At 43.8% G+C, this 14,648-nt stretch overlaps 1 protein-coding gene across 5 annotated transcripts in view; it reads right to left on the minus strand.

The window, feature by feature from the left end:
• The window catches only part of ppargc1a (peroxisome proliferator-activated receptor gamma, coactivator 1 alpha), a 1,145,293-nt gene that overhangs the window by 102,006 nt on the left and 1,028,639 nt on the right, over window positions 1–14,648 (minus strand). For all 5 annotated transcript variants that reach the window (XM_072496491.1, XM_072496492.1, XM_072496496.1 and 2 more), the window contains 2 exons: window positions 3,656–3,701; window positions 3,469–3,542 (listed from right to left, as the gene is read on the minus strand). In XM_072496491.1, the coding sequence (XP_072352592.1) occupies window positions 3,469–3,542; window positions 3,656–3,701 (120 nt within the window). The remainder of the gene's footprint in view (window positions 1–3,468; window positions 3,543–3,655; window positions 3,702–14,648) is intronic.

Here is a 14,648-nt window from a genome sequence, read left to right on the forward strand (position 1 = left end):
ACTTCTTCACTCAAAGGGTTGAGAATCTATGGATTCCCTGCCCAGTGAGGCAGTTGAGGCTCCTTCAAGTAATGTTTTCAAGATAAAGATAGATAGTTTTTTGAAGAATAAAGGAATATAGGGTTATGCTGTTAGGGCGGGAAAGTGGAGCTGAGTCCACAAAAGATCAGCCATGATCTCATTGAATGGCGGAGCAGGCTCGAAGGGCCAGATGGCCTACTCCTGCTCCTAGTTCTTATAACATATGAGCATAAGAAACAGGAGCAGGAGTAGACCCCACGGTCCATTGTGCTTGCTCCGCTATTCAATACGATCATAGCTGATCTTGGGCTTCAACTCAGTCTTTCCAAAACAAAAATGTAATGTTTATAAATTACCAGGCATTGTGTAAAGTTTTATATACAATTTGTACCTTTATGATTGATTTGACGAGTATTTGTATGAATATTTGCTTAGAGGCAGCATCTAGTCACCATGTATCTATCTTAGCAATCACAATGTTGAAATATTTTTGTTTGAAGAGTAAAAAGCTCTTTCTGTTAATTAACTATTTAAAGATGGCACAAGGATATCCAATTTTACATTAGTTTAGTCTTCCAATACCTTGATAAAAGGAGATTTTCATGGCACGCATATAGTCATTTAAAAATAAGATATAATGATGATGTTGAAGGCGGCATGGTAGCACAGTGGTTAGCATTGCTGCCTCACAACGCCAGGGACCCGGGTTCAATTTCAACCTTAGGTAACTGTAAGGAGTTTGCATGTTGCTCCCGTGTCTGTGTGGATTTCCTTTGGATGCTCTGATTTCCTCGCACAGTCCAAAGATGTGCAGGTTAGGGGGATTAACCATGCTCAATTGACCCTTAGTGTCCAAAGGTTAGGTGTGGTTACGGGGATGGGGGGTTGGGGGGGGGGGCTGGGTAGGGTGCTCTTTCAGAGTGTCGGTGCAGACTCGATTGGCCAAATGGCTTTGTTCTTTACCATAGGGATTCTATAATTTTATGATAGGACTGGGGAGTGGACCTCGGTCGAATGCTCTTTCAGAAGGTTGGTGCAGACCAAATGGGCTTAATGGTCTCCTTCTGCATGTAAGGATTTTTAAAAAAAAATTTTGAGCCAATTATTTTTCTTTTACAATTAAGGGGCAATTTAGTGTGGCCAATCCACCTCATCTACACATCTTGCATAAGGCTTTTATGATTATGAAAGCAACATTCTGTTTGCTTTACATATTGTTGTCCTTCATTTCTCCAGTAAACTGTTCTGGCCTCCGTACTCCCTGGCTGTTCTTAACTTAAGTGTCTCAGGTGCTCAGGCTCATGCGCCTTCACCCGTGTTCCCACTGCTCACTACTCCTCCAATCATAGATTGTTTCTCTCCCATGCTTTCTGATAATACTAGTAAGATGCAGTTAAGCCTATTGGTAGTAAGTAGGGGAGAGAAACAACCTATGATTGGAGAAACAATAAGCAGCAGATAGGTGAGTGGCAGCTCATGAACCTAAGTACTGGCACGGTGGCAGCGTGAGAATAGCAGTTGCTGGTTGAAACACTATCCATAAGGAAGAAGCAATGATTTGACTCATAGGACAATGAAATGCTGGGTGGATATATCCTGCCTGGCTAAGGCCATAACCCTGGAGGAGCCATCTCACTATGGCACAAAAGAGTGAGTGGGAGTAGTGAGTTTGCAAAGCGGAGCTGCTGTGTGTGTGAGTGATTGAGTTAGTGAGTGAGTGAGGGGTTGGGGTTCAAAAGAGGTGCTGCTGAGTGAGTAAGTTGGGGGGGGGGGGGGAGAGGGACCACAGAGTAAGTGAATGGGGTGAGAGGGTTGTGAAAAGGGGCTTCTGATTAAGTGCATCTGTGGGGGAGAGGGGACCCACTGATTAACTGGCAAATGTTTTCACAACACGCAGAATAACATTTTGTAATTAGCTTCTTCATCACATTGTTAAACAATAGTTTGAGTATTTAGAAACATAGGAATTAGGAGCAGAAGTAGGCAATTCAGCCCTTCGAGCCTGCTCCGATGTTCAATCAGATCGTGGCTAATCCCTTCCTCGTCTCAAATCCACCTCCCTGCCTGTTCCCTGTCTCTTTTTAACCTGTTTTCTTTGATCAGAAATTAATCTATCTCCTTCTTAAACCCATTTCATGACTCAGACTCCACCGCACTATGGGGCAGCGAGTTCCACAAATTCACCACTCTCTGCGAGAAATAGTTCCTCCTCGTCTCAGTTTTAAAACTGTGACCTCTCATTCTAGATTGCTTCACAAGGGGGAACATTTGAACCACTTTTACTTTATCAATCCCTCTTAGTATTTTATATATCTCAATCAGATCCCCTCTCATTTAAATTATTTTCAAATGTATCAATGAATGTATGCACAGGAAAAGTTTATGTGCACTGTTTTCATCCAATGATCACATAACATGGCATCAAACTGTTTGTCCCAATAGAGCCTTTTAAATTGTAAATTTTCCGAAACATGTGGTCATTAGAGGAATAGTTGAAAAAGGAACTGCCAGCGCAGTGATTAGCACTGCTGCCTCACGGCGCCGAGGTCCCAGGTTTGATCCCGGCTCTGGGTTACTGCGTGTGAAGTTTGCACATTCTCCTCGTGTTTGCATTGGTTTCGCTCCCACAACCCAAAGATGTGCAGGGTAGGTGGATTGGCCACACTAAATTGAAATGAAAAATGAAATGAAATTGCCCCTTCATTGGAAAAAAATCAATTGGGTACTCAAAATGTATTTAAAAAAAAGAAACCGCAGTAAGGTACACAGAAATTTGGAAATCTGAATAGGGGTACATGACCAAAATAATTTAGGAACCACTGTCCTTTTCAATAGGGAGGCTACTGAATACCATGACAAGCCATTGGCCTTTTTGTACTGTGCAACAATGAGAACTCACTAGTGGAGCTTAGATTGCAAATATACAATCGGCATCATAAAACAGTTTGCAGAACATAGATTATTATCATAGATTATCATAGAATTTACAGTGCAGAAGGAGGCCATTCGGCCCATCGAGTCTGCACCGGCTCTTGGAAAGAGCACCCTACCCAAGATCAACACCTCCACCCTATCCCCATAATCCAGTAATCCCACCCAACACTAAGGGCAATTTTGGACACTATGGGCAATTTATCATGGCCAATCCACCTAACCTGCACATCTTTGGGCTGTGGGAGGAAACCGGAGCACCCGGAGGAAACCCATGCACACACAGGGAGGATGTGCAGACTCCACACAGACAGTGACCCAAGCCGGAATTGAACCTGGGACCCTGGAGCTGTGAAGCAATTGTGCTAACCAGCATGCTACCGTGCTGCCCGTATCAAGGTAATGGTTGAAATAACATGAGTATTTGGAAAATATTATCTTGCCGGTGAATTTTTGATTCAATTTCAAAAGAACAATTGATTGACAATGCAAAGGTAAAGTAAAAATAGATCTTACCAGCAGTACCAGAGAGTTGCACAATAAGGGTACGTTCAATAGTCTTGGTCTCAAATGGGGAACCTCTCGGATCACTGAAAAAATTGTTTTATTGCTTTCAGTTGCTTGATAATTTTGCATTAAAAAAATTAAATGCATTGCTTCTTTCAATTATGAGCAGTCCTCTAATTGCTGTAGACATACTTACTTTGATGATTCTGGTGTCATGGGCAAGGACAGAGTTGTTGGTCTGGCTGAAAAAGTGAAAATAATTGAGTGTTGATAATCTAAACTAAGTATCTTTTAGCTTTTCCTTTCCATGTTAAATTCAATAAGTTTAAAAAGAAAAACAGCAATTCTGAGGTTTGCAATACTAACAGAAAATGGTAGAAGTTCACACCAGCACAGCTACACCTGGGAGAGAAAGTTATGATTGGAGCCCTTCAATAAGAATAAAGCTCCAACCAGTTGTTCCATTAAGGGAACTTGAGGACATTCCTGTGTGAGGCAGTCTACATAAAAGTTATTTTCCTTGATCTAAAGCCTGAAGTAACAGGCTGCTGTTACTTCACAATATTCGTATCTATGCAAGACTTTTGTTTTTGCAAAGGTGAGAAGTGACCAAAGTTTACAACAGAAGTTAAATGGGGAAAACCCATCACAACTGGACCACCTCCAGAGCTCAGAGTAACCTTTGGGAGCACAGATTCAAATCCACCATGGTAGCTGGTGGAATTAAATTTAACTATTAAGAGAAAACATCTGAAATATGAAGCGGGTCTCTATAATGGTGACCATGAAACTATCATTGATTGTTATAAAAACCCATCAGGTTCACTAATGGACTTTAGGGAAGTGTTACAATCTGCACAAAACCTATGGGGTTGGAGCAATCAGTCTCCCCATGAGTCTCACCGAGGATGAGCTCCCCTGCTAAGGGGGCAAGGAGCCGATGACATTCATGATTGATATCTGTACAAAGTCGGCCAGATATGGAACTGGCAGAACAAACTCGACTGGGATCTGCTGTATATTGTAAATATAATTGCTTTGCAATAAACCAAGTTTTCTTTTGACCAACTCAGTTTGGACTTGTTTGTGGCCTACTAAACTTGCGACGGGGATAAGACTGGATTACTGTTGACGCTGCTGCACCATGGAGCCACCTCCTTTTCACTACTGGACTAGGGTTGGAGAATTATTTTTATTGCAAATATGCGTTTGTATGTGTTCAATGCAGGCTCAGGGGATTGTAATGTTCTTGCCAGATGGCCTGATTTATATGAAAAGAACACTTGTAGCTAAAGCTATAAATGATTTATTAACATTAACTGTGGGTCAAATATATACAAAACAACAGACGAATAACAGTATGAACATGCACAAACAATCTCTCGCCCAGCTCCCTATTCAATCTGAGGTCATCTGACATTCACTTATATGCTAAGGATACTCCTAGTGGTCAGTCGGTGAATTACAACACAAACCATGATATCACTACATCCCCTTTTCATCTTAGAATTTACAGTGCAGAAGGAGGCCATTCGGCCCATCGAGTCTGCACCGGCTCTTGGAAAGAGCAACCTACCCAAGGTCAATACCTCCACCCTATCCCCATAACCCAGTAACCCCACCCAACACTAAGGGCAATTTTGGACACTAGGGGCAATTCAGCATGGCCAATCCACCTAACCTGCACATCTTTGGACTGTGGGAGGAAACCGGAGCACCCGGAGAAAACCCACACACACACGGGGAGGATGTGCAGACTCCGCACAGACAGTGACCCAAGCCGGGAATCGAACCTGGGACCCTGGAGCTGTGAAGCAATTGTGCTAACCACCATGCTACCGTGCTGCCTTAAATTAATAAATTTAAGGAATAAATTAATACATTATCATCAGTATATTTACATGTGATATCATTAGCCTGTGAATCTAACAGTATTAATTTTTTTCTTTAAAATTTTAATAACTGGTTTCACAAATATATAGACAAGAACAGCAAGCATAGTGTGCACAAAGTCAAAATCTACAAATTGAGTCGATCAGGTTTTCTTCTGACTCTGGTTGATCTTCTGACTTGTTGATTTAATGTTCTCCATGACATTCTCATGCTCAGGAACTGCTGAACTATCTGACATTGCAGCTGACATTGATTCTGATGTAGATTCGTCATTCATCACATTGTTGTGAAAGTCTTCTCTGGTTTTCAAGAGTGCGCAATGATTTCTTGTTAAATCCAACTCTTCCTCTGGCTATACATTGTAGGAACGAGGTGTAACTTCTTCATGCACAATGGCTTTTCTCAACCAATTGCCGGAATCTTCCATTCTCACAATGTCATCACTACTCAGAGGTGATAAAGTTCTAGACACTCTATCATAGAACTGCTTTTGTTTTGCTTTAATGTTTTACACTTCCTGAAGTATCACTGCATTCTCCTCCTTCTTTTCCAAGTATGGAAGTGTGGTACGCAACCTTGTATTCATGAGTAACTCTGCTAGTGATATACGATGTGACAATGGTAACGCTTTGTAATGTGATTTTTGTGAGATATGGATCATATTGGCTGTCCATTGCTTTCTGTAATGATTGTTTTACAATATGTACACTTTTTTTGTTACGATCTTTGGGATCCATGCCTATATGAGCATCACCATTTTTTTGTTTCACACATACAATGGAATTTACCCCTTTGGTAGGTTCTTCCAATTTCTTGATAACTTGTGGTTTCATATCTGATACAGGTGGTAGGGTAGAAATCAGATTGACATGCATATCTGCATAATCAGCAATTTCACTACTAATAGTTTGTACCGGTGCTTTAGATAATGTATCTTCTTTAAATTGTCTCTCGTTGGTGAATAGTAGTGCACTAAAATAAGTGAACATATCACTGAATTTGAAGATAATGTTCTCAGAATTGTTGGGAGTGTTGGTCCAATCCTTTGTGGATCCTACATACCAACTGTGCTGGACCTAATTCTTCACAGGACTGATCACCTAATAATGAATCCAAGCCCTTGGACACAATACAGAATGGGACAGAATAAACTGTATTCTTTACCACCACACTCAGGTCACATTTAATGCCTGAACAATTATAATCTCTCAGAGATATTTTGTAAATTCTTCTAATCGGCTGAAGAAATGTTTTATATCAGTCATGCTGATTGAATTGGCTTTGGCACCAGTGTCTAATTTTAATTGGGCCACTGTAGTGATCACTTCAAGTGGTAACAGCCATTTGTCCTAATCAACCGCATTTATTTTAAATGGAGCATCAGTTTGCATTTTTTTACGTGCTGGAGAATTTTTTGATGTCTCCAAATTTACTCCAACAGACAATGATGTTTCATCACTGGAGACTGTGTCTTCCACTGTGCTGACTGATCTGGGACTGAGCTTAGAGTAACAATTCTGAGCAAAGTGATTTTTTTCCTTTGCATCTGGAACAAAACTTGCCAAACGTTGGATATCACCTTAATTTGTGCCTTTGACTTCATCTTTGATACAGAAATACTACGTCCTGATATTTAACCTGTTTGTTGGTGTATGAGGAGCTGCAGAAACTTCCCTGCCTTTTTTTGGAAGTTTCCCACCATTTTGTAAAAAGGGCGGCAACCGGAGTGCTTTCCTCCAATAAGACACCACCATTATTGAGAAACATTTTAGAATGCTGTGCTGCTCGCTCGTGAGCCTGACAAATCTTAACTATTTGTTCCAAAGACAGCTCCGATTCCCTCATCAACCGTTCCCTCAGCTTATTTTCATTCACACCAAACACAATCTGGTCCCAAGTCATGAAAGATTCCATCGCAGAAAAATTCCAGGTTTTAGCTTTCAACTTTAAATCGGTGATGAAATGATCTATGGACTCTTCTGTCTTCTGTAAACTTGATCTAAACACATAGCGTTCATAAATTTCATTCTTTCTGGGGATGCAATGAGCATCAAATCTTCGAATTACTTTGTTAACATTTTTACTATCTTCATCATTTGCAAATTTAAACGTATTAAACACACCAATTGCTTTGGGCCCTGCCATTGTGAGGAGCATTGCTACCTGACGCAAATCTGATTGATCTCCGAAATTTACTGCAGTAAGAAACAGATTAAATTGTTGTTTAAACACATGCCAGTTGCTGTCCACATTACCATGAAATCTGAGACTCATTGGTGTCTTCAATGACTCCATGTAGTTCATTCTTGCAGCTTGCAAAATCTTCAAATAACTGTGGACCTCGTGGCAGGCTTCACTCGATGACGTGATACCTTTTTATCAGTGTTTAATACCACCCCACTCCTGGCAACATGTAATGTTCTTGTCAGATGGCCTAATTTATACCACAAGAACACTTGTAGCTAAAGCAATAAACGATTTATTGACATTAACTGTGGGTCAAATATATACAAAACAGACAAATAACAGTATGAACATGCACAAACACTCTCTCGCCCAGCTCCCTATTCTGAGGTCATCTGACATTCACTTATATGCTAAGGATACTCCTAGTGGTCAGTCGGTGAATTACAACACAAACCATGATATCACTACATCCCCTTTTCTTTGAATAACAGTATTAACATGCACAAGCAACCTCTCTCCCAGCTCTCCAGTCAGTCTGAGGTCACCTGACTCTAACATTCACTTAGAGACTAATGATATTCTTAGTGGTCAGTCGGTGAATTACAACATAACCATGATATCACTACAAGGATATGACACAGTACGCAGAACTTTTTCCGGCGAACACTCCCACAGATGTTGAGCGACAGATGGTGATATTGCTGACTCCCTTTGGAGATCATACTCATGGAGTGTTAAAAAGCCTTACATATCCTGCAGCTCCAGACACTTTTAAACAATTGGTGACCCTAGTGGGTCAACACCTCAACCCTAAACCATCCGTTATAGTGCTGAGATATTGTTTTAACATGCCAGAGAGAACCCCGGGAGAGTCCATAACCGAGTTTCTGACAAGGCTTCGAAAACTAGCCGAATATTGTGAATACACAACATCCCTTTACAAAATGTTGCGTGACTGTTTGGACTGCGGCGTAAATAGCATGGTTACTCAGGGGATGTTGCTGGCCGAACCATCTAAAGACTTTCAGCAGGCCACCCAAATTTTGCTTTCCTGTGAAAGCGCTGAGAGAGGAGTGAAAGAGATCCAGGGGAAGGAGGTAAGCATGCTAGGACCTGCCCCCTCCCAGCGAGTGCCACCCCCTCCACCCAAGATTGTAATCCGCCCTGGACCGAGTACTCCAGGGGCCAAGTCTGTTGGTCAAGGTCCAAAAAGTCCCGACGGGATACCTCCCCGGAGTCTGTAGAGGGCAAGCTCAGGCGTTGTGAGGCATGTGGACGCAGGAGCTGTAGGGAGTGCAAGGCAAAAGTCAGCTAGCAACACCGGCGCCCCATTCGAGGCAGGCAGCAACCAAGAGCCTACATTTTCCACCTGGACCAGCCAGAGGAAGAGTGTATGCAGCTGAATTGCATTGCAGCACCCTGAGTGGCCCCCATCAAGATAACTGTGCAAGTTAATGGGCATCCATTATACATGGGACTAGGTAGGGAAGCTGCGTTTTCAGCTACTGGAAAACAGACTTTTGACAGGATGAAGACAGGGGTACAGAAGTTAGATCTGCAGGACACCGAGGCAAGATTAGCGACGTACACTGACTGACTGTACAATGATCCTAGTAGTTTACGGACAACAGTCTGTATGACTTCCATTGATCATAGTCAAGGGATATCGCCCCAGACTGCTAGACTGCAATTAGCTGAAACACCTACAGTTGGACTGGTAGCAAATTATCCAAATGGGATCCGGGGGCCTATATGAAGTACTAGGAAAATACCCAGAGGTTTTCTAACCCGGACGAGAGAAAATAAAAGGGGCCATGGCAAAACGCATATAGACTAGGAAGCACAACCAATGAACTTCAGGGCTCGCTCATTTATGCTTTGTTATCAAAAATTGAGGCCAACACAGCTGGCTCCAAGCCTTTGGGATTATTGGACTGGTACGTTTTGCCAATTGGGCAGTACCGATGGTCCCGGTGTTGAAACCCAATAAGACAGTCAGACTGTGTGGGGACTTTCAGTTGATGGTCACAGGGTCTCCCGGCATCGAGGACTTAAACGCAAATCTGGCCGGTAGACACTCATTTAAGAAACTCGATATGAACCCTGCTTACTTGCAGTTAGAGTTGAACCCTGCCTCATGTAAATGCGTGACTATAAACACCCATAGAAGCCCATACAAGTACACCAGACTATCCTTTGGAGTGTCGTTGGCCTGTGCCATATTCCAAAGGGAAATGGAAAACATACTGAGTGGTTTGCCATGTTTGGCAGTATATCTGGATGACGTATTAGTTGGATTGGATTAGATTGGATTTGTCTATTGTCACGTGTACCGAGGTACTGTGAAAACTATTTTTCTGCATGCAGCTCAAACAGATTTTTTAGTACATGAAAGAAAATACGTAATAGGGCAATACAAAGTACACAATGTATATACATAGACACTGGCATCGGGTGAAGCATACAGAAGTGTAGATCAGTCCATAAGAGGGTCATTTAAGAGTCTGGTAACAGTGGAGAAGAAGCTGTTTTGAATCTGTTCGTGCGTGTTCTCAGACTTTTGTATTTCCTGCCCAATGGAAGAAGTTGGAGGGGTGAGTAAGCCAGGTGGAAGGGCTCTTTGGTTATGTTGCCCTCTTTCCTAAGGCAGCGGGAGGTGTAGACAGAGTCAATGGATGGGAGGCGGTATCGTGTGGTGGACTGGGCGGTATTCACGACTTTCTAAAGTTTCTTGCGGTCTTGTGCCGAGCAGTTGCCATACCAGGCTGTGATGCAGCCAGATAGGATGCTTTCTATGGTGTATCTGTAAAAGTTGATCAGAGTCGATGTAGACATGCCAAATTTCCTTTGTTTCCTGAGGAAGTATAGGTGCTGTTGTGCTTTCTTGGTCGGTGCCTTGACGTGGGTGGACCAGGGCAGAATTTTGGTGATGTGCACACCTAGGAATTTGAAGTAGTCAACCATCTCCACCTTGGCACCATTGTTGCAAACAGGGATATATACAGTACTTTGCTTCCTGAATGACAAGCCACTCATATTGGCTTGTCATTCAGGGAATTGTTGGTAAAATACGCCTCAGCCAGGAGCTGTAACCATTCAATGATTCAACGCTTGATTTTATTTCTTCCAGGCTCCTCCCTTTCCTTTTTCTCTTTTTCTAGGTTGTTCTGACTCCTGTTGCTGACGTTATGTTTTACTCCAATTGCTTCCAGCCTTGCTTTCATTTTTTCAGACTGATTTTCTCTCTTGCGCTGTGAGTTACTTGGTTACTCCTCCAAAATAAGTGGGGATCTTGTTGCAAATTATGGTTTCTTTGCAAATTCTCAGATGTTAAATGTGAATTTGTGAGCTGTGAAATGCTACCTCTTCCTCAGCCAAGTTTAGTTGATTGAAATTGTACTGGCGGTGATGGTAGGATACCGGTAATGGGACTGAACTCGTAATCCAGGTGCCTTGTCTAATGCTGCAAAGAATGGATTCAAATCCCATAATGGGAGTTGGGAGAATGAATTTTAATTAATTAATTAACCTGGATCTCTTTACTAATGATCATGAAACTACAGATTGTGTGGTTCGGAAATACCTCCCGGGGAAGAAATATGCCACCCCTGCTGGTCTGGCCTACATATGACCTCAGATCCATAACTGTACGGTTGTTAGTTAACTGCCCTCTGAAATGACTCAATTGTATGAAAACATGACCTAAAAAGCATTATGGATGTACCTACACCATATAGATTACAGGGGTTAAAAAAGGTGGCTTCCTTCCAAGGACAATTAGGGATGAGTAATGAACCCTAACCTGTAATGCTCACATTCCAAGAACAAATAAAAAGAAAATCAAGGGTTTAGATTGGTTGCCTAGAATGCTGCAATAGCTAGATAAATTCTGAGTCGGGCAATAGTCACATTGAGGCTAGACTCTTCCATGCTCATAATTTAAAAGAACAAAATTAGCTGATGTGGAAATAGAACCAGCTGACATCACAGGAAAGAGGAGCAGCAAGAATAGACCATGAAATAAAAATACATCAAAGGAGTTGAGTAGAGTGGATAGGGCGTGAAGATTTGTTGGTCAGAAGAAACCAGAATGCCAACGAGTTCTTGCCAATGGTTCTCCTTGTTCTCAGTCTCTCTTTCCATACTCCACTCAAGTTGCCCCATTTTATGGCCTTGAAATCATCATCCCACTTTTGTATGGAATTTTCTTTAAATTGTGCATCAGTCGGTGTAGTTGTCTTAAAAATGAAATACTAAGGGTGCGATCAAAGAAAATTGCAACAAAGTCCCGTGATGAGAACATTTAGCTGGGTGCTTCCCGACTCAACACTCAAACCTCCCCAAAGCCCCAACTCACCTAAAAGGAATTCCTCAAGCACCGACCCCCCCCCTCCCCCGCACCTTACCTCATATACGTAGGGCACCCCAGGCCTGATCCTCACCGTGGGATAAATGCCAGCCTGGCACCTTGTGCACCCTGTTAGCTGGTGGCACTGCCAGGGTGCCAGGCTGGCAGTTCCAAGGTGGAACCCTGCCCAGAGAGCAGCCACCTGTGGGCCTCCGCTCCCTTGGAAGTTCCATTCCATCTGGTCCCCGTTTGTGGAGACCAGCACTGAACTACACTCACCAGAGGTCTCCGAGGCGAAGGGGTTAGAACCCAAGGCCGTGGTAGATCAGACAAGTGCATTTTAGAGTGAGACTAGCTGTCTCGCTCTAATGTGCAGATTTGCAAATTACTGATCCTGCCCATAATGCGTGGCAGTCAGATTGCACTATCTCGCGTGATCGCTTTAGGTCTTGAGAGCCGGGTAGATCCCGAAAGAGGGATCTCCTAGCATCTACTGGCCACGCTGCGCTGACTTCGGACATAATGCAGCTGGTAGATTGCGCACCAGGGTTGGCTCCAGGACGACAGGGGTTATCCATTGCATTCATGCCTGACGACGACTATCCGGAAGCTGCAGACCGACGAGGAGACCCGCTACAACAATGCCCATGCTGTGACCAGGAGCATGATCAAGGTGCTTCAGCCTCATGGAGATGCGGTTCAGGTGCCTGGACTCTTCCGGAGGGGCCCTCCAGTATGACGCTGGGAGGGCATCCCGCACCTTGGCGGTCTGCTGTGTCCTCCACAATATCGCGCAGCAGAGGAGCGACGTGTGGAGAAGGAGGATGAATGCCAGGCCTCGTCCGAAGAGAGGAGGATGTGGGGAAGGGCGAAGATGGGCAGGCTGCTGCTCGGGGTCCCAGGTGGTGTGGTATCACCCTGTTCTGCCCACTGCCCAGCAGATGTGCCAGGTACGGGGGGGGGGGGGAAGAGTTCTAAATGCTGCAGTGCTCCGGCATCTCCCCTGCGGGAGTCCCCGATATGGGCCCCAACACCTCCTCCTCTCTCAGGATGCCCGGTGGACCCTGGACCATCATCCCTCTACCAAAGAAAAGCCAAGCAGAGTGCCGTAATGACTGTCGTCCAGTGGCTCTGAAATCCATCATTATGAAGTGCTTCAAAAGATTAGTTATGGCACCAATCAACTCCAGCCTCCCGGATTGGCTTGATCCACTACAGTTCGCCTACCGCTGTAACAGGTCCACAGCAGACGCCATCACCCTGGCCCTGCACTCAACACTGGAACACCTAGATAACAAAGACACCTAAATGAAACTCCTATTTATTGACTACAGCTCAGCCTTCAACACCATTATTCCTACAAAACTCATCACCAAACTCCGTGGCCTGGGCCTGGGCTCCTCCCTCTGCGACTGGATCCTGAACTTCCTAATCCATAGGCCACAATCGGTAAGGATAGAATCAACATCTCCTCCACGATCATCCTCAACACCGGTGCCCCACAAGGCTGTGTGCTCAGCCCCCGACTATACTCCTTATACACCTATGACTGTGGCCAAATTCCCCTCCAACTCGATTTTCAAATTTGCTGATGACACCACCGTAGTGGGTTAGATTTCAAACAATGACGAGGCAGAGTACAGGAATGAGATAGAGAATCGGGTGAACTGATGCAACGACAATAATCTCTCCCTCAATGTCAACAAAACAAAGGACAGGGCAGCACGGCGGCACAGTGGTTAGCATTGCTACCTCCGGCGCTGAGGACCCGGGTTCGAATCCCGGCCCTGGGTCACTGTCCGTGTGGAGTTTGCACATTCTCCCCGTGTCTGCGTGGGTTTCGCCCCCACAACCCAAAATGATGTGCAGGATAGGTGGAGTGGCCATGCTAAATTGCCCCTTAATTGGAAAAAAAATAATTGGGTACTCTAAATTTATTTTTAAAAACAAAAAACTAAAACAAAGCAAAGGAGATTGTCATCGACTTCAGGAAGAGTAGTGGAGAACATGCCCCTGTCTACATCAATGGGAATGAAGTAGAAAGGGTCGAGAGCTTCATGTTTTTAGGTGTCCAGATCACCAACAACCTGACCTGGTCCCCCCATGCTGACACTATAGTTAAGAAGGCCCACTAATGACTCTACTTTCTCAGAAGAGGAAGGAAATTTGGCATGTCAGCTATGACTCTCACCAACCTTTACAGATGCACCATAGAAAGCATTCTTCTGGTTGTAGCACAGCTTGGTATGGGGCCTGCTCTGCCCAAGACTGCAGGAAACTACAAAAGGTTGTGAATGTAGCTCAATCCATCATGCAAACCATCCTCCCATCCATTGACTCTGTCTACAAATCATAATTTGTCAGCATAATTACGCACCCCAGACATACTCTCTTCCACTCTCTTCCGTCAGTAAAAACATAAAAAAGTTTGAGGTCAGGCAGCAACTGATTCAAGAACAGCTTCTTCCCTACTGCCATCAGACTTTTGAATGGACCTACCTCGTATTAAGTTGATCTTTTCTCTACACCCTAGCTATGACTGTAACATTACATTCTGCAATCTCTTCTTCCTTCCCTATGTATAGTATGTGTTGTCTGTATAGCATGCAAGAAACAATACTTTTCACTGTATACTAATACATGTGACAATAATAAATCAAAACATAAAAGGACTACTCCATGGGACTGGGGTGCGAGTGGAGCTATCCCCTGAGGCTCCCCATCATCTGCTTCTGCCAGTCCTGGAGGACGGCTGCCGTCT

The sequence above is a fragment of the Scyliorhinus torazame genome, chromosome 3, assembly GCF_047496885.1.
Source record: "Scyliorhinus torazame isolate Kashiwa2021f chromosome 3, sScyTor2.1, whole genome shotgun sequence".
Taxonomy (NCBI): domain Eukaryota; kingdom Metazoa; phylum Chordata; class Chondrichthyes; order Carcharhiniformes; family Scyliorhinidae; genus Scyliorhinus; species Scyliorhinus torazame.